The sequence below is a fragment of the Cryptotermes secundus genome, unplaced genomic scaffold (assembly GCF_002891405.2).
Source record: "Cryptotermes secundus unplaced genomic scaffold, Csec_1.0 scaffold43, whole genome shotgun sequence".
NCBI lineage: Eukaryota > Metazoa > Arthropoda > Insecta > Blattodea > Kalotermitidae > Cryptotermes > Cryptotermes secundus.
In genome coordinates, this window is record NW_019723298.1 from 704871 (window position 1) to 727426 (window position 22556).

General features: G+C 39.2%; 1 protein-coding gene across 3 annotated transcripts; it reads left to right on the plus strand.

The window, feature by feature from the left end:
- The first annotated feature begins 290 nt into the window (after nt 1-290).
- LOC111861635 lies at nt 291-21953 on the plus strand. Of its 3 annotated transcripts, XM_033750405.1 has the most exons (6): nt 297-440; nt 2858-2919; nt 3528-3695; nt 9597-9764; nt 11307-11474; nt 21761-21953. In XM_033750405.1, the coding sequence occupies exons 2-6, from the start codon at nt 2860-2862 to the stop codon at nt 21761-21763; spliced, it is 567 nt and encodes a 188-aa protein (XP_033606296.1). In that variant the 5' UTR covers nt 297-440; nt 2858-2859; the 3' UTR covers nt 21764-21953. The 3 variants fall into 3 exon arrangements, with proteins under 3 accessions (XP_033606295.1, XP_033606297.1, XP_033606296.1); XM_033750404.1 differs by lacking the exon at nt 21761-21953 and having other exon boundaries at nt 291-440; nt 11307-11925; XM_033750406.1 differs by lacking the exon at nt 21761-21953 and having other exon boundaries at nt 296-440; nt 11285-11432.
- Nucleotides 21954-22556: the final 603 nt, after the last annotated feature.

A 22556-nucleotide genomic window follows, 5' to 3' on the forward strand; every position in this document is an offset into this window, starting at 1 on the left:
TTGCGATCGAAACGCTGGTAGAAATTGTATAGGAGGTCAATTCCACAGATTGATTCTTCGCTGTGCCTCTGCTGACCAGAGGATACAAAAAATGATTTTGAGTCGAATAAGTATTCACCCCCCCATTCTGCGGTTTCAAAATACGGAGCACATAGTACAGAAGCGATTTTTATTTCCATGCAACTGACATAACTTGTGCGACTTTTGCATGTTCTAGGACTTCTAGGAAGCTTGGACTTCTCTCATATCTGGACCATCTGGACGATCTGGACCCGATTATACCAACACCAGCCGGTTCAGCGACCAATCTGTGGACCGCTGCGGAGTACATCGGGCGACGAGACAACGAGTATGATTGTGTATGACCACTATCGACCAGAAACTTTAGCAGCGTCATTATGGTCATTATCGTAATCATCGGGTAGTACGAGGCGTACGAGGTAAGCAAATTACAGCCGTTCTCGTCCATAACATATAACAATCCCCAATCCGAGAGAAACCGATTCGGGGCGGATTTAGGAGAGCTGATGGTTTGGGCGACCTGTGGTGAACTGTTTTTTTTTTCCAAAATACTAGAAAGAATAATGTATAATAGGTTAATACATTTTTAAGTGGAAAATAACGAAATAACAGAAGCCCAGAATGGCTTTAGGAAAAATAAATCAACAGGCACAGCAAGTCAGACTTTTATTGAAAGTATACAGAGGGCATTAGATAAATGAATTCATGCCATAGGATTATTCTTTGATTTAACAAAAGCATATGATTTGATAAATCATAATATATTATTATATAAATTATATTCATATGGAATAAGAGGTGAGTCAAACCTGTGGTTCAAGTGGAGAATGGCGTGCTGCATGGATCACTGTTGGGGCCGCTATAATTTTTGCTATATATAAATGATCTCACTGAAAATGTTCAAGGGGCAAAGGTGATCTTATTTGCAGATGATACTAATTTACTAATTACTGGATCAGATGAAGTTGACCAACGTAAAATAAAAAACGTTGTGAGAGAGTTAGAAATATGATTTGAGAAAAATAATCTTATAATAAATTTTGAGAAAAACATTTGCTATGTCATTTCATCCAAAACAAATGACAGTTTTAAAACTAGAAATTACCTATAAATCAGAACTAAGATTTTTAGGTATTCACATCACAGAAAACCTAAAATGGAGTTCCCATGCACGATTTTTAAGAGCTAAGCTATGCAAAGTAGTTTATATAATAACATTAAAAGAAACTATGAGCCTATGTATGATAAGAAATATCTGCTTTTCAAATTTTGAGTCTTGACTGCGGTATGGTATTATGGGGAGGGGATAACGAATGTGACAAACTCCTTAAACTGTCAGAACTGGTTCTTCAAATTATCAGTGTGGTTAATAATCAAACATGCTGACAAATTTGTAAAGATCGCAGTAATTTAACATTGGCTGCACTATACATTTTTGAAGTGATGTGTTTTTTAGAAAATAGACTTTATGGCAAAAAAATGTTGACATCCATCATTACAACATGCAAAGAAAACTAAATTTACATGTAAATCATTGCAATATAGTTCTTTTTTTAAAAAAAAAGGCTTAATAAATGTGGATATCACCTTGTATAATAAGGTCCCTGAGAAGATAAAATTAAAAAAAATAACTCTTTTAAGAGGGACTTGAATGAATGAATGAATGAATGTATGTATAAGGGGTGGGCCTTCTTGGCCCTTGGACCACGACCTACGGTGGTCTGTTGTGCTTTAAGAGGGACTTAAAATCCTTTCTGTTGAAACATTCCATTTATTCCATTGATGAATTTATGTCCCTTTAATTCTGAAATGAGTGTGTTACGGTTTTATGTTATGACAAATATGATTGATTGATTGATTGATTGATTTAGTTTGTCACTGTAGATCATTGTACATGATATATGACAAGTCAAGTTAATTCTGAATATTAACAATTTGATATATAAGTAGATTAAAATTACAATAGTTACAATTTTTTACTGCTGATTACAATTTAGAATTAGTTAGATATTCTTATTTGTGGAGAATTTGATGGAATGAACATTGGCAGGGGAAACCGAAGTACTCGGAGGAAACCTGCCCCAGCGCCATTTTGTCCATCACAAATCCCACTTGCTCAGATCACAGTGGTGGGAAGCCAGCGACTAATCGCTTAAGCTATGGCGTGGCCTTAGAATAATGATATTGATAGCTAATGTAATGTTCTCAGCAGATTGGTGCCCTTCTTGATGGCCTGGTATTCTCGATCTCTCTCTAAGCTGCCTACGTAGACGTCCCTCCATCTCATGATGTCCCTTTCTATCACATCCAACATGGTGTCTTGATTCCTTTAAGCAGAAGAGAACTGCGCAGTATACATTCATAGCATGCTGGTATAAGCTCAACAAGTCACTTATTCTTGAATTATCTGGCAATATTGATGTTAACTAGGATTTATCCCCAAACAAGAAGAATTCATCTATACTATAAAAACAATGTTCAAGTAGAAATGTTTTGAAAGTCTTTTTAAATTTGTATAGTGCTGGTATGTCCTTTATATATGTTGTCATCACTTAATCTGTAAAGAAAAGTATTGGATGTTGGGTTTCTTTTGGTACTGAATTGTTGCAAGTGGGATGGTGTATTGTATGAATGATGTATATGAAATATGTAGGTAATTAAGTTTTATTGTATTTGTTGACTCATGTACAATATGTATGTTATATTAATATGTAGTTATTGACTTGTTCTGTGTCTGGAGGTTGTATCTCCAAATATGGATTCTTGGAAGAAATAAATTGATTGATTGATAAGAAAGTTCCAAGTTTATGTAAGATTCTGCATTCTCTTGCAACAGGAATGCGAAGAATTCTGCTACAGAGACCTGAAGAGATATTTCCTGGTGTGAGAGAAAGCATGGTGAGTGTTTTGTGCTTGTGTTCACAGACAAATTTTATTGTCATCTGTCAGTTCTTATAGCATAAGAAACTAAAACATATTTTATGCCAAGCTTGTGTTAATTTTCATAATCCATGTGGGGAGTTTACATGGTTTTTCATATGATAACAGCTTGGTTAGTTATGTAGGAGAGGAATTAATTCAAGGAATGTGATTGGGTAGATAATATAATTCATGTGAGAATGAGAACTGTGTACAAAGGTTTGGACAGAAAAAGTGAAAGAATTAGTACACTTGGGAGATATTTGTGCAGATCGTTTTTAAAGATATTATTTTGGGAGGTTTGGACTGGGTTTGTTTGTGTCAGGATACAGAATTATGATGGGCATGTCTGTACACAGTAATGAGCCCTAAGGGCTCTGTACTTCCACAGGGACCATTAGTTTCTCAGCAAGATCCCTGTGCTATAAACTTAAAACTTAGCAAGGTTTTGAAATCTGTAGGGAAGAAATCTGTACAGAGCAGCTGTTACAGGTTAGGTGTAATGAAAAACAGTTGTTGCAACGAAAGCATACCATGTTTCATGTGGTGTTGTAAAGCCATGACTGATAACAGATATGATTTTACAGAACTACACAAATTCAGAGACTGTTTTAGCGGGTCCATATGGAGAGACGTACCCAGCAAGTCATGATTCAAACCAGGCCATGCATATGAAAGCTGAGGAAGTGTCAGATGCACAAGAGGAAGTAGATTCTCTGCGAATAACCGCTCAAGAAATAAAGGCTGAACCTGAGGTGAGCTGAATGTTTCTGTGTGTCCACTGTTAGGCAGATATAACAAATATGAAGAAATGCCAATTGTCTTTCTCATCTCCATTTGTCTGTCTGTGCTCATGAAAAGAATTCTGCTGTGCTGCTGGCTGGACATTGAAGACCTGAGATGTCTCTAAAAGAGTTATAGATTCTAGAATGTTGCTTGTGACAAACCACTTCTAATTCCTGTTATGCAGTTCTAATGTAGATGAAATTAAATTTTTGTGTAAAATGAAGAGTGTTTCAAGAAATTCTATAGCAGCAATAATCCATGTGGAACTTTTCATAGGTAGTTACTGGTACACCTATTATAACCAAGAAATTATATTTCTAGGACCCTTATAAGTGAATTCAAATGAACACCACAAAAGTCATGTAATAAACAAATTTCAAAGTTACAGAAGATTCTGCATTCACTTGTAACAAAGTGCCAAGAATTGTATTGCAGAGATTTGAAGAAAAGTTTCTTGCTGTGAGTGTTTCGTGCTTGTGTGCACAGACAAGAATTTTATTGTCATATGTTAGTTCTCCTGGCCAAAGAAACTAAATATTTTGTGACACACTTTTGTGTGTTTGCATAATCCATTTGGGGAGCTTATACTTGAGAGTAGACATTATAGTGGGTTGGTATATTATGTAGGAGAGTGATGTGGGTAAGTCATGTAGCACACATGTGAGAATGAGAAATGTGTACAAAGTTTTGGATGGAAAACCTGAGAAGCAGACCACTACGGAGACCTAAGTGTGGATGGAGAGATGCTATTAAGATAGATTTTAAAGACATAATTTGGAAGGGTCCCCACCAATGGTGTCTCCACCTTATCGTCGTGGTGGGGTTAGAGCGCTCCTGAGACCCTGAGATCTATGCTGGTGGTAGTGTAGCTACTGGTAGGGTCAACCATGCCCTGTAATTGGATCTGCTTGAATATAGGAATAAATTACAAATTACAGGTCAAGGGGTTGGAGCCAGATGAAGAGGGATATCCTGGTCCTCCAGGTTGGAGATTGAGCGTGAGGCTAACAACCTCATACCATAAAAACTAAAGTGTTCAGAAAAACCAGATAATTAGCTTCATGTGGATGGATTGAATGGAAATCAACATCAGCGAAGGAGCAGGAATAAGATTATAATGGCAACGTGGAATGTGAGATCAATGTTACAAGCTGGGAAGATGCAAGAGATAGCAAACGAGATACAAGTATTCCAAATAGACATAGTCACATTATAAGAAATTCATTGGCCCGGACAAGGAAGGATTGATAAACGTGATTATACTCTTATTTACAGTGGATCAGAAAAAAAGTACAGGACAGTTGGGTATGGGATTTATGATAGCTAAGTCCAAGAAAAACTAGCAAACATACAGAAAATGACAAAAATAACAAGTAAGAAATGGGATACAGATGAATTAATCAAACAGCCTGAAGTCAGGGAAGAGTATGAAAGTAAATTACAAATGAGACTGCAGAATTGTGATGCAGAAGGATCAGAAGATACAGAGAGAAAATGGTATGAAATGGAAAGTATCATAAAAGGAGTAGCAAATAGAAGTTATTGGAGAGAAGAAAAGTTAAAGAGAAATGAATAATTCGATGGAGAATGTGTTAAATATATAGCAGAGGAAAACAAAGCAAGAGAAAGAATTATTCAAAGAAAAACTAGAATGAACTATGAGAATTATCAGGAAAACAGAAGGCAAGCAAACAGGATTTGTAGGAGGAAGAAGGAAGTGATTCAGAAACAACTAGAGGAAAATTTAACAAACAAAATGAAAGAAGGAAATTCTACAAAGAAGTAGATCAGCAAAAAAAAGGATTTCAACCAAGAGTGACTGGATGTAAAAGCAAGGGTGGATGAATATTAGGAGGAGAAAAGGAAGTTTTAGATCAATGAACAGAACATTTTGAAGACCTACTGAATACAGGAAAAGGAAATAAGGATCCTGAAATAGCAAGAACTAGTAGTTGGACTAGTAGTGGATGATGGCCATTGTGATCTACCCACACACAGAAATAGAGAGTAATATATAAAACTTAAAAAACAATAAAGTACTGGGAGAAGATAATATAACTGCAGAACTAATTAAATATGGAGGGAAAACAGTTACAGAAGTGGTACATAAATTAATTACATGAATTTGGAAAACAGAACAGATTCCAGATAACTAGGTAATCGATGTCATATGCTCTGTATTTAAAGAAGGAGATAAAGTAGACTGTAACAACTATAGAGGTATTACTTATTAAAAGTATTATATAAAGTACCATCTAGTTTAAGAAGTGAAAAATTGAAAATTACAACAGAAAGGATAATCGGAGAAAACCAGTATGGATTTCCCCCTAATAGAAGCTCTTTATTATTGGACAAACGATGGAGAAATATTATGCACTTGGACTAAATTTGCATATATTGTTTATTGACTTACACAAGCCTTTGATGGTGTGAACAGAGAAAAACTTTTTGAGATAATGTATGAATATAGACTTTCTAAGAAATTAATCCATCTGGTACAGATGTCTATGAATACCACTAAAGCCATAGTTAAGGTAGGCAAATAACTTTGGTAAGGAGTCTGAATTTAACAAAGGAGCTAAACAAGGAGACAGGTTGTCCACAACCTGATTTATATTAGATTTCTAACTGGAAAGGTGTCCCTCTGAAGATGGTCTCTGAAGACCGAAACATGTAACGCCATGAATAATTGAAATAAGAAAATCTTAACTAGTCACACTGAACGGAACTATTTAGCTTTTTCATAATATTAGTGTGACGGACCACAATGAAACAAATCAAATTATATATATTAGCATTACATGAAGCTGCTATGAAGATTGATCAGTGGGGCACAATTTGCAATAAGTCTAGTCAGATCTGTACTTATGCAGATGATATAGCTATAATAGCAAGAACAAAAAGGAAATTAATAGAAGTACGAGGGTCATATTGAAAGTCATGAGCAACAATTTTTTGTAAAGTAACTTGCTTTATTATTGACAAACCAAATACACCACCTCTATCTATAGACCTTTCTTTATTTTTCCACATAATCGCCACTTCTTTTTACACATTTCTCCCAGCGTTCTGGGAGTTTGAAAATTCCCCTTTTGGAAATTTATGTTCCAGCCATCCGAAGACACTGACGCACTGCTTTCTGGATTGCCTCCCTTGTCTCAAAACGTTTTCCAAGCAGCTGGTAGTCAGAGGGTGCCACATCAGGGCTATAGGAGGGGTGTGTAAGAACTTCCCACCCCATCTTTGCAATTGCTTCCAATGTGAGGCGAGTGTTGTCATGCAGGATGATGATGTTTCATCCCGGACGTTTATCGCGCAGTGCACGATGGAGCTTGCGCAGTGTCTGGACGTAATGAGCAGCATTGATGGTTTGCCCAGGTTCCAGGAATTCAGCCAGAATAAACCCCTCTGCATCCCAGAAGACTGTGCCCATCACCTTCGCAGCTGATGGCACAGTCTTTGCCTTCTTTTTTGATGGAGAATGCAAATGGTGCCATTCCATACTCTGCCATTTCGTTTCAGGCTCAAAATGGTGAAACCAGCTTTCGTCACCAGTCACAATATAGAGCAAAAATTAATCATCACTTTCGTGTCGATGTCTCTGCAGCAGTTCTGAGGTGATGGCTTTTTGCTGACCTTTGTGGTCTTCGGTCAATAACCGTGGGACCCAAGGAGCACAAACTTTCCTCTAGTCCAAGCTTTCAATCATCTCCTGTACTGCACTGTGCCCTATTCCAAGTTTTCGGGCTATTGTGTCCACAGTCACACGCCTGTCATCTTGAATTATCTCATCCACTCTTTCCTTGTTGCGTTCAATTGAGGCTGTTCGAGGATGACTGCTCCGAGGCTCATCTTCAGTGCTGGTGTTCCCATCTTTAAAATGTTTCACCCATATTCAAACACTGCTCGCACCCATACACATACACTTCCATGTACATACCTTTTTTGTTGTTATCTGCTTGATGTGTGTGTGTGTATGTGTATATATATAAGCTGAAATGAAACTACAGTATTTGATTTCACTATGAACGCACAGAAAACAGATCGAAAATCTGAAGAGTGTGAGCAGTGCTAGCAGAAGACCAAATGATTTTATTGCTTCCATCTGTTTTATGACACCAGGGACTGCTAAAATTTGTCAAATTTCTTTTTGTGTTACAAACAGAAATGAATTTATAATGCAGAACAACTCTGTGAAGAACTGGGAAACCATTTTTGCAGTACACATCAAAATTGAAATAAAAAAATTGAAAATAGTTTATAACACTTTGTATAAAAATTTTCAGATCTTCTGTTATAATATGCGACACTATGTTCTTCGCTGACACAAACAAAGTTAATTCCATCCATTTATCATAAAAACTGAGTCAGATACAGCATTTTTAAACATAATGCTTAAAATTATTTAAGTGCCCTAACAGGAATGGACATTTAAATGCAGAGTAGCAACGGGCATTTAAATGCGCACCAGCAGCAGGCATTTAAATAAACTCAGGCCAGCTCAAGCTTACCACCATTTCAGAAGTCTGGTGTTTAAAGGTTAAGAAAGATATGTGGACCAGTTTTAGAAAATGGGGAGTTTAGAATCCGCTATGATGAAGAATTAAATTAACTTATAAAAGGAGAAGATATAGTTACATTCATTAAAGCCCAGTGACTGCAGTGGTTAGGGCATTTTCAAAGGATGAATGAAATGACTACGCTAAAAAGGATGATACAAGGTAAAATATCTATGACAAGGAAGATAGGAAGACCCAGGTTTAGATGGTTGGATGATGTACATAATGAGCTCTGTAAAATGAAAGTGAAAGGATGGAGAGGAAAGATGACGAATAGAGAAGAATGGAGGCAGATTGTTGAAGAGGCCAAAGCTCACCCTGAACTGTAGCGCAAAGGGAAGGTAGGAATTTGGAAGGGTTTGTACTAGGTCTGTTTGCCTTAGGATTCAGAATCATGACGAGTGTGTGTGATCATGGTAATGAGCCCTTAGGTACCCTAACTTATTAACTTCATGGATCTGAGTCCTTGAGAAGCCACCAGTCGACACAACATTGTATTCAACCTGATAGTTCATTACCATGTTCACAAGAACCCATCACAGGTCCCTATCCTGAGCCATATCAATCCAGTCTACATCACCCCATTCTGTGTCTCGTTAAGATCCAGTTTAATATTATCCTCCCACCTATGTCTAGGTCTTCCTAGTGGTCTGTCTTTCTGGCTTTCTTACCAAAATCCTGTATGCATTCCACTTTACCCCCATGCCTGCTATATGAGCTGCCAAGCTCATCCTTGTTGACTTTTTCGCTTGCTTAGTGAGGGGTGGAGTCCAGCTGGGTCCACTTGGCATGGCAGCCACTAATTGGTCTATTGTACCTGTCCCGGTTGATTATGATGATGGAGAATTTGGTGGAATGAGGATTGGCATGCGAAACTGAAGTACTCGGAGAAAGCCCACCCCAGCCCCAGTTTGTCCACACAAATCCCACTTGACCAGACCTGGGATCGAACCCGGGCCACTGTGATGGGAAGCCAGCAACTAACCACTTATCCTCATTGACTTACTTGATCAATTTAATTATGCTTGACGAAGGTTAGAAGTTATGAAGTGCCTCATTATGCAGTTTTTGTCTACCATAAAAAGCAGATATTTTCTCTACTGCTACAGTGACTGTTAGTTTTTCATGAAGGTCATTGAGCTGTGAACTGAACACTTTCTAATGATCTTGTTAGACGTTTAGAAGAAAATCTGTACAGAGCAGCTGTTATGAGTTAGATGTAATGAGGAACAGCTGTAGCAAGGAGAGCATATGGTGTTTGATGTACAAGGTTGTACATCCATTTCTGAGAAAGATGTAATGGTTTTACAGATCTGTGCAAATTCAGAGAACATTTTAGTGGGTCTGCATGGAGAGACGTACCCAGCAAGTCATGATGCAAACCAGGCCATGAATATAAAAGCTGAGGAAGTCTCAGATGCACAAGAGGAAGTAGATCCTCTGCGAATAACAATTCAGGAGATAAAGGCTGAAACTGAGGTGAGCTGTATGTTGCTGTATGTCCACTCTTATGCAGATATCACAGATATGCAGAAATGCCAATTGTTTTTCTCATCTCCATCTCCCGAGCTGTCTGCCTCTAGATGAAACAACTTCACTGTGCTGCTGGCTGGACTTTGAAGATATCTTTCAGAAATGTTCCAAGACAGTTATATTCTGTTAAATGTTGCATATGATATACCATTTCCATTTCTTGTTCAGCAGTTATAATGTAGGTGAAATTAAATTTTGTGTAAATTGAATAGTGTTTCAGAGAAATTCTGTAGCAGCAAAAATCGTGAACGAGTTATGGAAGGTTTCACTGGTAGTTAACTGGTACACTTACTAGAATGAAGCTGTTATATTACTAGGACTCTTGTAAAGCAAATTCTAGTGAACCTGACAAAAATCATAGGATAAACAAATTTCAGAGTTACTAACGATTTCTGCATTCTCTCGCAACAAGAATGCTAAGAATTGTACTGCAGAGATCTGAAGAAAAGTTTCCTGCTGTGTGTGTTTCATGGTTATGTGCGCAGACAAGAATATTATTGTTGTATGTCGGTTCTCCTGGCCAAAGAAACTAAATATTTTGTGACATGCTTCTGTTTGTTTTCATAATCCATCTGGGGAATTTCTTACACTTGGGTGTAGACATTATGAATTTGATATATTATGTAGGAAATTGATGTTGGTAAGTCATGTAGCACACATGAGAGAGTGAGAAATGAATACAAAGTTTTGGATGGAAAACCTGAGAGAAGCAGACCACTAGGGAAACCCAAGTGTGGATGGAGAGATGCTGTTAAAATAGATTTTAAAGAAATGATTTGAAAGGGTTTGTACCGGGTCTCCCTGAGGATTCAGAACCATGACGAGCATGTGTGATCACATTAATGAGCCCTCAGGTATCCCAACTTATTAACTCCATGGGTCTGAGTCCTTGAGAAGCCACCACTTGCATGCCCACTGAAGAATTTCCCAGCATTGTATTCAGCCTGAAAGTTCATTACCATGTCCACAAGAACCATCACAGGTCCCTATTCTGAGCTATATCTATCTAGCCTACACCACCCCATCCTGCATCTTGTAAGATCCATTTTTATATTATCCTACAACCTATGCTAGGTCTTCCTGGTGGTCACTGTCTTTCTGACTTTCTCACCAAAATCCCATATGCATTTCTCCTCTTCCTCATGCCTGATATATGAGCTGCCAGTCTCATCCTCCTTGACTGACTTGATCATTTTAATTATACTTGGTGAAGGTTAACAAGTTATGAAGCGCCTCATTGTGCAATTTTTGGGTACTATAAACTGATATTTTCTTATTGCCGCATTGGCTGTTAGTTTCACAGGAAGGTCACTGAGCTGTGAACTGAATACTTTCTAATAATCTTGATAGCTGTAGAGAATAAAATCTGTACAGAACAGCTGTTATGAATTAGATCTAATGAGAAACAGCCATAGCAAGGTGAGCGTATGCTGTTTGATGTACTGGGTTGTACGTCAATTTCACAGGAAGATGCGATGGTTTTTACAGAACTGTACAAATTCAGAGAACGTTTTAATGGATCCATATGGTGAGAGATATCCAACATCTCATGATGCAAATCAGGCCATGAATGTAAAAGCTAAGGCAGTCTCAGATGCAGAAGAGGAAGAAGATCCTGTCCCAATAACATTTCCAGAAATAAAGGCTGAACCTGAGGTGAGCTGTATGTGCACTCTTAGGCAGATATCACAAATCTGCAGAAATGCCAATTGTTGTTTTGACCTCAGTCTCCGTCTTTGGATGTGAAACAACTCCACTACACCGTTGGTTAGATGTTGAAGGTTTTTTTTCTTCGGAAATGTCTAGGCAGCTGAAGTATGTTGAATGTTGCTTGTGATGTACCACTCCCATTTTCTTTGAAATAAATCTGATATAGATGAAATTAAATACTGTGTAAACTGAAGAATGTTTGAGATAAATTCCATATAGCAAAAATCTTGCACATTTTCCTTGTCTATCCAATCCACAAAGCAGTGCATTGATACTACATAGGGTTCCCAGGATCTGTAATTGCTAAAATTTATCATTTGTTTTCTGTCTTCAGTGCAGCCTGTATCCATGCAATAATGTATAGTGATCATTTTGAGGATTTGTAACAGGATAATTAAAGATTCTCTAAAGGTTTGTGACAATCTTTGTCAGATTATAGACCTGTGTTGTTTGTTGCCCTTTGTTTGAAGTAAATTTAATATACCTGACACTGTTGGAGTCACCTCTGTACCTGCCTTCATATTACTGGTTCTTATGACAGTTTTTTTTTTTTGTGTTAGAAAGGACAGTGACTAAAGATAGGTACAGAGAACATGTACAGAGGTATAAAAATCAGTAGTGAAAAATTGGCATTGGCAACACATCCGAAACATAGGTACCATTATGGTCAAATGGAATAAGAATGGATTTAAGTAAACACAGAAGAAAAAAAGGCTATTAATGAACAGTGTTAGGTGAGTCCCTTGTCACCACAGCATGGCGTGTCCTCCATAGTGACATTCATTCCGAAGTTCGGGAAACTTGATTATACCGAGGCTAAGGCATGTTGTCCTATCATCCTTTTGAAAATGATGGAGAAAGTAGTAGATAGACACATTAGGGATAGTGCATTGAAAGTTTATTCTCTGCACCGAAACTAACGTGCTTACCAAATAGGTAAATCTACTGAAACCGCACTGCATAATGTGGTAACATGCATAGAAAATGCTTTCGAACACAAGGATATTGCCCTTGGAGCATTCCTTGACGTACAGGGAGCCTTTGACAGAAACTCTTTGGACACAATAAAATATGCTGCTGAAAGGCATGGCATTGAGCCTGCAATATGCAGATGGATCTGTGCAATGCTGGAATGCAGGAATATAATTGCTACATTGTCTGGAGAGACCCTGAGGGCGTCTGCAGCGAGAGGGTGTCCGCAGGGAGGTGTTCTTTCCCCTCTGATGTGGAGACTGTGATGTGGATGATGATCTTTGGGAGCTCAGCAGTAAAGGTCATTTCACAGTAGGATATGCTGATGAAATAGCAATCCTAATCAATGGGAAATTCCCTCACACTGTGTCACAGGTCTTACAAACAGCCCTGTACACAGTTTAACAGTGGTGCAAAAGAATAATCTTGTCTGTCAATCCAACAAGTCCATAATTATACCCTGTACTAGGAAGAGGGATAGAAAGGGGCCTAAGGAACCAATACTCTTCAGTAAACTGATCCGGGTATCCAGTGAAGTCAAGTACCTTGGAATAACATTAGACAAGGGACTGACATGGAAAAATCAGCTGAACAAGGCTATTAACAAGGACTATAAGGTCTTCTGGACATGTAGAGGCACATTTGAAAAGATCTGGGGACTAAAACCAAAGGTGGTATATTGGATATACACTGCGGTAGTAAGACCCATGATTACCTGTGCTGCCACTATATGGTGGCCTATAGTTAAACTCAAAACAAGTCAGGTAGAACTAAGCAAATTGGAAAGGATGGCCTGCTTGGGAATTACGAGAGCAATGAGAACAGCTTCAACAGCTGCAATGGAAATCCTACTAGAACTCCCCCCACTGCATCTGCATATGGAAGCAGATGCCAAATTAGGAAATTACCGATTAAGTTGCAGTTATCAATGGAGACCTAAATGTGAAGGTTTTGGACATGCATACATGATTCAGGCCATGAAAAAAGAACCCATCCTACAGATTGGGTCTGATAAAATGATACTGAAACATGTCTGTGATAAACCCTTCACAATCAGATTTCCTGATAGAAGTGAATGGAAAGAGGGGTTTCAACCCGGTAGAAAGTGGGGGACAGATCTGGTATACAATGGTTTGAAGACAAATAAAGGCACTGGAGCTGGGGTATATTGTGATGGAACAGGGCGGAAACATAGTTTTGGCCTTTGTCAGGACACAACAGTATTCCAGGCAGAAGTGTATGCCATTAAGGCATGCACAGTTGAGAATTTAGGTAGAAACTATACAAATGGGAACATCTGTATTCCATCTGATAGTCAAGCTGCAATTAAAGCACTTGGTACACACCAAATCACTTCAGAATTGGTCTGGGACTGCCATCAATCCATCATAGAACTGGCCAAACATAACAGATTTCAATTGATGTGTGTGGCAGGTCATGAGGGTATTGCTGGGAATGATACCGCAGATCAGCTGGCAAGAACAGGATCTGAGCAGCCATTCATAGGACCTGAACCAGCTTGCGGCATCTGAGTAGGAGAGTATTGCTGGGAATGAAACCACAGATCAACTGAGAGTGAGAGAGAGAGAGAGAGTGAGAGGGTGTGTGCATGTGTGTGTGAGTGAGTGAGTGAGAGTGTGTGTGTTTTTGAAGTGACCATTATCAGCAGCTAAACAGCGTCGATGCCGCCGAACTGCTGAGAAAAGTACAGCTGTAAGTGTGCCTAGTGTGATGGCTGCACACGACGCTTCGATGGTTTCTCGTCGCGTTTTCAGTGTAGCTGGCATTTGTCGATAAACTTCATCCTTCCAGGTTCCCCTTAGGTAGATGTCGAGAGGTGTTAGGTCTGGAGACTGTGGTGGGTACTCAATAGCACCTCTTCAACCTATTCATTGTCCCGGTAGAGTGTCATCCAAGTACGCCCTGACATCTCGATGGTAGAGAGGTGGAGCACCATCTTGTTGTAGGTAAATTCTCTCATCTTCAAACAGCTCTCGAATGGCAAGGAAAATCGATGTCTGAAGCATATCGAGATACACCTGACCAGTTACGATACCTTCAAAGAAGAAAGGACCAATCAAACCGTGCAATGACAGACCACACCACACATTAACACCTGGTAGATTCACTTCCTTGCCCATGTGAGCATGTGGATTTACAGGAGCCCAGTACACACAATTGTGGTGGTTAACAGTACTGTACACAACACTACCGTGCAATAATTGTAACTACATGTCATTTTGTTCCAAAGATATTGACTATCAAAGAGTGAGTACAGTATTTGGACCCCTCTGTAACATTTGTCAGTTAAAGGTTAAATACCATACATCTTCCTACCAGTACTACCCCAGACACTGACCACATCTCTAGCACAGCACACATTGTCAAGTGATTGACAGGTATGAAAAATTTATAGAAAATTTGGTGACTTCCTCCTCCAACACAAGCTAAAGAGAAATATCTACGTAGGTCGTACCGAAAGTCATGAACAACTTTTTCTTTTGCATGCAACCTGGGAACAGCAGACGAAAGGGAGTATGGAGGTAGGTGGAACCAGCTGTTGTGTTAACCTTGAGAGTCTTGTGACGTCAATAGCTTGCATCACGTGACCAGTATCACTCCTAACAAAATGGCCGACAACTATATGTCGTTTCACCAGCGTGCTGTCATCGAATTTCTTGTGAAAGAGGAAATCCCTGCTGCAGAAATTCACCAGAGACTTCAGGCTTATGGAAGTGTGTGCATGGGTGCGAGCATTGTTCGAAGATGGGTGAAACCTTTTAAAGATGGGAACACCAGCATTGAAGATGAGCCTCGGAGTGATCATCCTCGAACAGCCTCAACTGAACACAACAAGGAAAGAGTGAATGAGATCATTCAAGATGACAGGCATGCGACTGTGGACACAATAGCCCGAAAACTTGGAATAGAGCACAGTGCAGTACAGGAGATGATTGAAAGCTTGGGCTATAGCAAAGTTTGTGCTCGTTGGGTCCCGCAGTTATTGACCGAAGACCACAAAGGTCAGCGAAAAGCCATCACCTCAGAACTGCTGCAGAGATATCGACACAAAGGCGATGATTAATTTTTGTTCTGTATTGTGACAGGTGATGAAAGCTGGTTTTACCATTTCGAGCCTGAAATGAAAAGGCAGAGTATGGAATGGCACCATTTACATTCTCCATCAAAAAAGAAGGCAAAGACAGTGCCATCAGCTGCGAAGGTGATGGGCACAGTCTTCTGGGATGCAGAGGGGTTTATTCTGGTCAAATTCCTGGAACCTGGACAAACCATAAATGCTTATGTCCAGATGCTGCACAAGCTCTGCTGTGCATTGAGCAATAAATGTCCGGGATGAAACATCATCATCCTGCATGACAACGCTCGCCCCCATGCCACTTGCCTCTCATTGGAAGCAATTGCAAAGATGGGGTGGGAAGTTCTTCCACACCCCTCCTATAGCCCTGATGTGGCACCCTCCGACTACCATCTTTTCGAATTTGTGAAGGATCAGCTGCTTGGAGAACGTTTTGAGACAAGGGAGGCAATCCAGAAAGCAGTGCGTCAGTGTCTTTGGATGGCTGGAACAGAATTTTCCAAAAGGGGAATTTTCAAGCTCCCAGAATGCTGGGAGACATGTGTACAAAGAAGTGGCGATTATGTGGAAAAATAAAGAAAGGTCTGTAGATTGAGGTGGTGTATTTGGTTTGTCAATAATAAAGCATGTCACTTTACAAAAAATCGTTGCTCATGACTTTCAGTACGACCCTTGTACTTACACCATCTTGTGTGTACAAACTGTGAGACAATAATATATCAGTTATGTTCTGCACAAAATCTGAATAGAAACAAGGAACAGTAACAAACCAGAATATCTACAGACTTGTGCCCACTCTTGGCAAGTATACATAAGCAAAGAATAACTTGCTACACTCTCAACTACGTAAGGTTTTAAATACTATTATTATTATGGAGCCATGATCCTTTCTGTGATGGTTCTGCCCAGGTTAAATGTGAACTGGGAGTTTGTTGTCATGCTATACAGAAATCTTACAGACAGACATGTGAGCTGAAACCAAATAATTTTACGAAATGCAAACCATTCAGGCAGTACCTTCCAGGTTTCAGTGCATGCACTTGCTCACACAGAGCATGTGAAGTTATTGTTCTGTATGCTTTGGCATGTAGTAACAGTTGCGAACTCAAGGTGTTGATGTATTAAATTTATGTGTGTAAAATATTGTTATTTTAATACAGTAAAATCTTTTGTTTGGAATGGGTGCAGGAGTTGTTTTTTGGTTTCTTGGATTGCAGTTCCTTTTTTAAAACATATCATGGATGGTATGCTCTTGGTCAGAATTTTTAGTTCTGAAGAACTTTAATCCCGGGTTGATCATTTTTAAGAAAGAGCAACACCACACATACAAATGTTAGTATGCATCGGTAGTAACACCGGTTGATGCTTTGGAACATTGTGTAGCAAATTGCAGTCTTGGCTCTAATGCCATTAGCTGTGCACTATGCGACCTTGGGGATGTTGTACGTGCCAGACAATGAACTGGAAGGGAAAGGGGCTGACGAGAGTCTGGTGCTGCGTATGGAAGAAATGAGTAGTATGGTGGGAAGTGGAAGTTGCATAGAGGAGGGGCAAGGTGATTGTGGTGATGATGACATTGAAGCCAAGCTTTATGGAAGCACTTTGTGCATTTGAGTCAATGAGAGCCTTCATGTATGCTCACGACATCACCAAAAGAGACCAAGTGAACAGCATTAATATGGAAATGTTAGTATTTAGTTTGAAAAGGAAAGGTGCTAGTAAACAAATGATTAGTGACTTTTTTAACGAGAAGTAATGCAAATTGGACTTGACAGTGGAAATAATGTCATTGTGGACTTTTTCTGATTTAGTAAATACATATAGGCAAATATGACCATTTTTATTTATTTTATATAGGCCCCTGCATCTGCCATTTTTCTGTATCATTTATTTTCAGGATCCCCAGTGAAAGTGATGGATCAAGGTTTCACTGTATATTGTCATTTCACAGATTTTACTGGGCCACTGTCCTTTAACTTGGCCTTTATTATTGTTTCATTTTAGGAGCCTATGCACTGTTGGATGCCTGTCCAGCTTTACAAATGTATAATTTTATTTAATTTTAGAATTTGTTAAACGGTGGCAATGTGGCTTAACTTTTGTTCACTCAGAAACCACCATACATGCTGATGGACTCAGGCATGCACCTCTCCTTCCCTCTTGTCTCCTCTGTCACCCCTCTCATGCCTGTTGATTTAACATCTCACTTTACTGTGGCTTCAAACTTATTTCTCTTCCTCCTAGGATTTTTCATGTTATTTCCTCTCATTTTCCAGAGTACTTTGAATGAAATTCAACCTGTACATGGTGAGGAGCAACAATATTCCTGTGATGAGTGTGGTGATTCATTCAGTCAAGAGCGAATTCTGATAGCACATCAGTGCATACATAGTGGGGAGCAGCAGTTTTGTTGCAACATATGTAATAAGTCATTCAGTCGTCAGGGTTATTTGAAGATACATCAGCGCATACATACTGGGGAGCGGCCCTTTTGCTGTAATGTATGTAATAAGTCATTCAGTCATCAGAGTACATTGAAAACACATCAGCGTATTCATACAAGGGAGTGGCCATTTTTTTGTGATGTATGTAATAAGTCATTCAGTCAGCAAAGTAATCTGAAGACACATCAGCGTATACATAGTGGGGAGCGGCCATTTAGATGTGATGTATGTGATAAGTCATTCAGTCAGCAAAGTAATTTGAAGACACATCAGCGCATACATAGTGGTGAGCGGCCATTTTGTTGTGATGTATGTAAGAAGTCATTTAATCTGCAGATTACAATGAAGACGCATCAGCGCATACATACTAGGGAGCAGCCATTTTGCTGTGATGTATGTAATAAGTCATTCAGTACTAAGAGTAATCTGAAGACACATCAGCGCATACATACTGGGGAACGGCCATTTTATTGTGATGTATGTGATAAGTCATTCAGTCAGGAGAGTACACTGAAGACACATCAGCGCATACATACTGTGGTGCGGCCATTTTGCTGTGATGTGTGTAATAAGTCATTCAGTCGTCAGAGTACACAGAAGGAACATCAGCGTATACATACTGGGGAGCGGCCATTTTGTTGTGATGCATGCAATAAGTCATTCAGTCGGCAGAGTACACTGAAGACCCATCAGCGCATACATAGTGGGGAGCGGCCATTTTGTTGTGGTGTATGTAATAAGTCATTCAATCAGCGGAGTACACTGAAGGCACATCAACGCATACATAGTGGGGAGCAGCCAATTAGGTGTGATGTAAGTAATAAGTCATTCAGTTAGCAAAGTAATCTGAAGACAACATCAGTGCATACATGTTGATGTGTGTAGTAAATCATAGAGCAGTAGACATGGGTTTACACTAAAGGAACAATATGTGACTTGAAGCATGCCACAGTATTTCATGTTATAAATAAGACAATTTTGCTGTGTGTTGCATGCTGCATATTTGTAGAATGTCACAAGATATTGGAGTTGTTTGCTGTTGCTAACCTTCCAGACTGATGGGAAATGGATTCCTATGGTAGGAAACATCAGTGTGTGTCAGTATCCATTTAATTTTGATTGCTGAAAGTGCACAAATGGAAACAGACATGACATGACATGACATGACGTGCAGGTATGATGTTAATTCAGAAGTGGAAGCTAGTGATTAGTAGACTGTAATCACTGAAACTGATCGACAACTTGTAAACATAATTCTGCAGCATCATTTGTTTTCTGCTGTATGTTATCAATGCTCTTCCACCCTCTGCTATGAGTAAATTTGTTGATCAGTTAGTTATAAATTGATATATAATTTGTATTGAGTATATTGAGATAAGTATTATGGATTGGTCAGATGAATACAAACTGTGCTATATTGGTTACTGCAGACAGAATATCATGTTGTGTGATACTTGGTATATTGATTATAAAAAGACATTTAAATAAAGATGTGTCAATTCTGCTTGTGGAGAAATAAAATAGTACAGTGAATTTAATTCAAAGGATTGTGAAAGACTTTCATACATCTTTTCATTGTGAATATCAAATAGCAAAGAAACTGAGGGTGTCTCATGAGATCAAAAAAGGAAGTTGTTTGGCTTTGAGGCACTCCTTTTTTCTTTAGGTCTCCATTGCCTTAGAGGCAAAGTGTCAACCAAAAATTGTGAAGTAAGTTTACATTTAAGTGTAATTATAGTATAATTGTGTAATAAATTTATGCACTGTCACTATTATTACTTGGAATTCAGAGGTTTGAAATAGTAGAATGGCACAACAGTAATACCTTTTAATTGTACTTAAATTCAGTGCAGTTAGGGCTCCTCCCTCCACCATTTTCTTCACTGTCTGAGTGAACTGCACTGTAACCAAAGCTAATTCTTGGTCACTCTATGCAAGTGATCTCTGATTATTGACAATTTTCATGCCAAAGAATGCTTCATTTTGCACAAGATGTACCATACATTCATNCTTATTTCTTTATGTCTCCATTGCCTTAGAGGCAAAGTGTCAACCAAAAATTGTGAAGTAAGTTTACATTTAAGTGTAATTATAGTATAATTGTGTAATAAATTTATGCACTGTCACTATTATTACTTGGAATTCAGAGGTTTGAAATAGTAGAATGGCACAACAGTAATACCTTTTAATTGTACTTAAATTCAGTGCAGTTAGGGCTCCTCCCTCCACCATTTTCTTCACTGTCTGAGTGAACTGCACTGTAACCAAAGCTAATTCTTGGTCACTCTATGCAAGTGATCTCTGATTATTGACAATTTTCATGCCAAAGAATGCTTCATTTTGCACAAGATGTACCATACATTCATCCCTCAGCAGAGCTCTTCTTTGTGTTTCACCACATGTTGGTTGCTGCTACATCATCAGAAATGATCCTGCACCATGGTCCTCTAATATGTGTTCCATTTTGTCTCTCATCACCATATAAAGTAGTTGGCAGTGCATAAATGGATTTACAAGTTGCACTTGTCCTCTGGAAAGCGTGAAGGTAGTCCAAAAATCCAGCAATTCCAGATAGTTTAGAATCTACTGGTATCCTAAAAATGCATGAGTGTTCTTGCAAGGGTGTGTTATTTTAGGGTTCATTTTACATTGCTCCTAGTAGCATAAGTTGGAATAATACAGTATGCGCCAAAATATACAGTACTGAAATAAAAAGACGTCCTGTTGATACTACCTATTCATGTGATGGCCCCTTGCACAACAGAACCTTCTCAAATCCTGAAGAAATGGTCCAATCACCATGTCCCTATAGCATTCTTGGGTGACGGTAAGAGCATTGCCGTCCTCATCCTCAATGAAATAGGGGTACCATGTCCTGAGACAGCACACCACATCGTCACATGTGTACTATGTAACGGTTTCTGGACAATAACATCTGGCTGCTCAAAACCAAGGAAGCAAGTTGTCTGGTGACCACTTCTGTATGAGCGGAAATAATACTCAACTGTGAATACTTTTTCCTCTGTCGAGAGACCCATTTCCAACAATAACGGCACAACACAACTTCCTTTTCACTAGTGGGAGCTATGCCCCGTTGACAAATGCACATGCGCGTTCAAGTTGCATGGGTTTCAGTACTACATATTTTGGTGCATACTGTATTTGGTAAATGGTGAACTTGGAGCAATTTGAAACAAAGCAGTTGTGACATTTTATCCTGCAGCGACTAAAGAATAACCTGGAAAGAGTCAGATGGTATAGCCAGTGTCCCCACTGATAGTGGAATGGAGGAACTCCTGGATACCTGGATACGAGTCTAGAGTGTAACTGCTGCACGAATCTGCTTGTCATATCTTCAGATTATCTCATGTCTTATGTTCATTGTTGAATTGGATGATGGTGAAGCCTGGCTGTGTCATATGTACTGTCATGTGTTGGGTATGTCACATGACAAATAACTTCCAGTGGCCTTCAGATTCAATGATTATTTATTGAGCTCATTCATCTACACTTACTTACAGTCAGGAATACAATTACTATCCCTTCAACTGCACTCTGCAGCGGCTATCTTCGAAGTGTGCCTGACCGTGGCTGGATCTCAACTGTCTTCAACTATATCTCAGCAAATGCTGGACTCATTAGAGAGCACCTTCTCCCAGGGTTCGTTTTCACATGTGCTGTATTGGTTACCATGGAAATGTATTATTCTGCTGTTTCAGTAACTCGTTGCCACGGTTCCTCCTAGGCAACGGCTTGTTGGTATTCGACTTGTCGCTGTGGGAACTCAGCAGTTTCCATTGCAGCCGTTGCTCTGCAGTGAACATCATATAACATGTTACAGTATGTATGTATGTTTGTACCTATGTAGTCATGTTGTATGTTGATAATTTTCAATATATGAGCTGAATGGAATATTGAGATAATGTCAGCACAGTACAGTAAACCTAAGCCTGTGTTTTCAGTAGAGGGCTGTAAAATATGCTGGTCAGACTTGCTAAATTAGCTCACGTACGCTTTCAGCACAGATATTATAAACCATGTGGGAACAGTTGGATGTGCAGGGTGTATCCATTTCACACTCACTGTGTTTCAACTGTTTGCACATCATGTCTTGCTAGCTAACATAGCCAAGATAGGCTACAGAAGCATGGTTCTTCCTCCTTGACACTGTAGGGTCAAATGGCATTCACGTTTCAAGTAAGTTAAGGGTAAAGGTAAAGTTGTCCATATACTTAAGTAATTAACCATTATGCCATGAAGACATGTGGAAGTGGAGATGTAGCTCCACCATTCTTCACTTTGGTACTATACAAGAGATGAGTGGTCAGCTTCATGCCCCCGTCCCTTAACCCCCACTGGAAGAGTCAGTTTGACAATAGGCCAGTGCTGTGGGTTTGATATGTCAGTGTTTGCCTAAGATGGGGCCTATGTTTGAGGGCTTACTCAAGTATAACACCATATATGCTGATGAACTCTCTGACATACAGGTTGTACTTCTGTCAATGGAGATCAGGT

What these genes read in the sequence shown, in the direction of transcription:
- LOC111861635 (XM_033750404.1), top strand. Translation starts at nt 2,860, where the DNA reads ATGCGAAGAATTCTGCTACAGAGACCTGAAGAGATATTTCCTGGTGTG. An exon ending in AAATAAAGGCTGAACCTGAG is followed by an intron (nt 3,696 to 9,596) that starts GTGAGCTGAATG and finishes ATGGTTTTACAG; the next exon opens with ATCTGTGCAAATTCAGAGAA. An exon ending in AGATAAAGGCTGAAACTGAG is followed by an intron (nt 9,765 to 11,306) that starts GTGAGCTGTATG and finishes TGGTTTTTACAG; the next exon opens with AACTGTACAAATTCAGAGAA.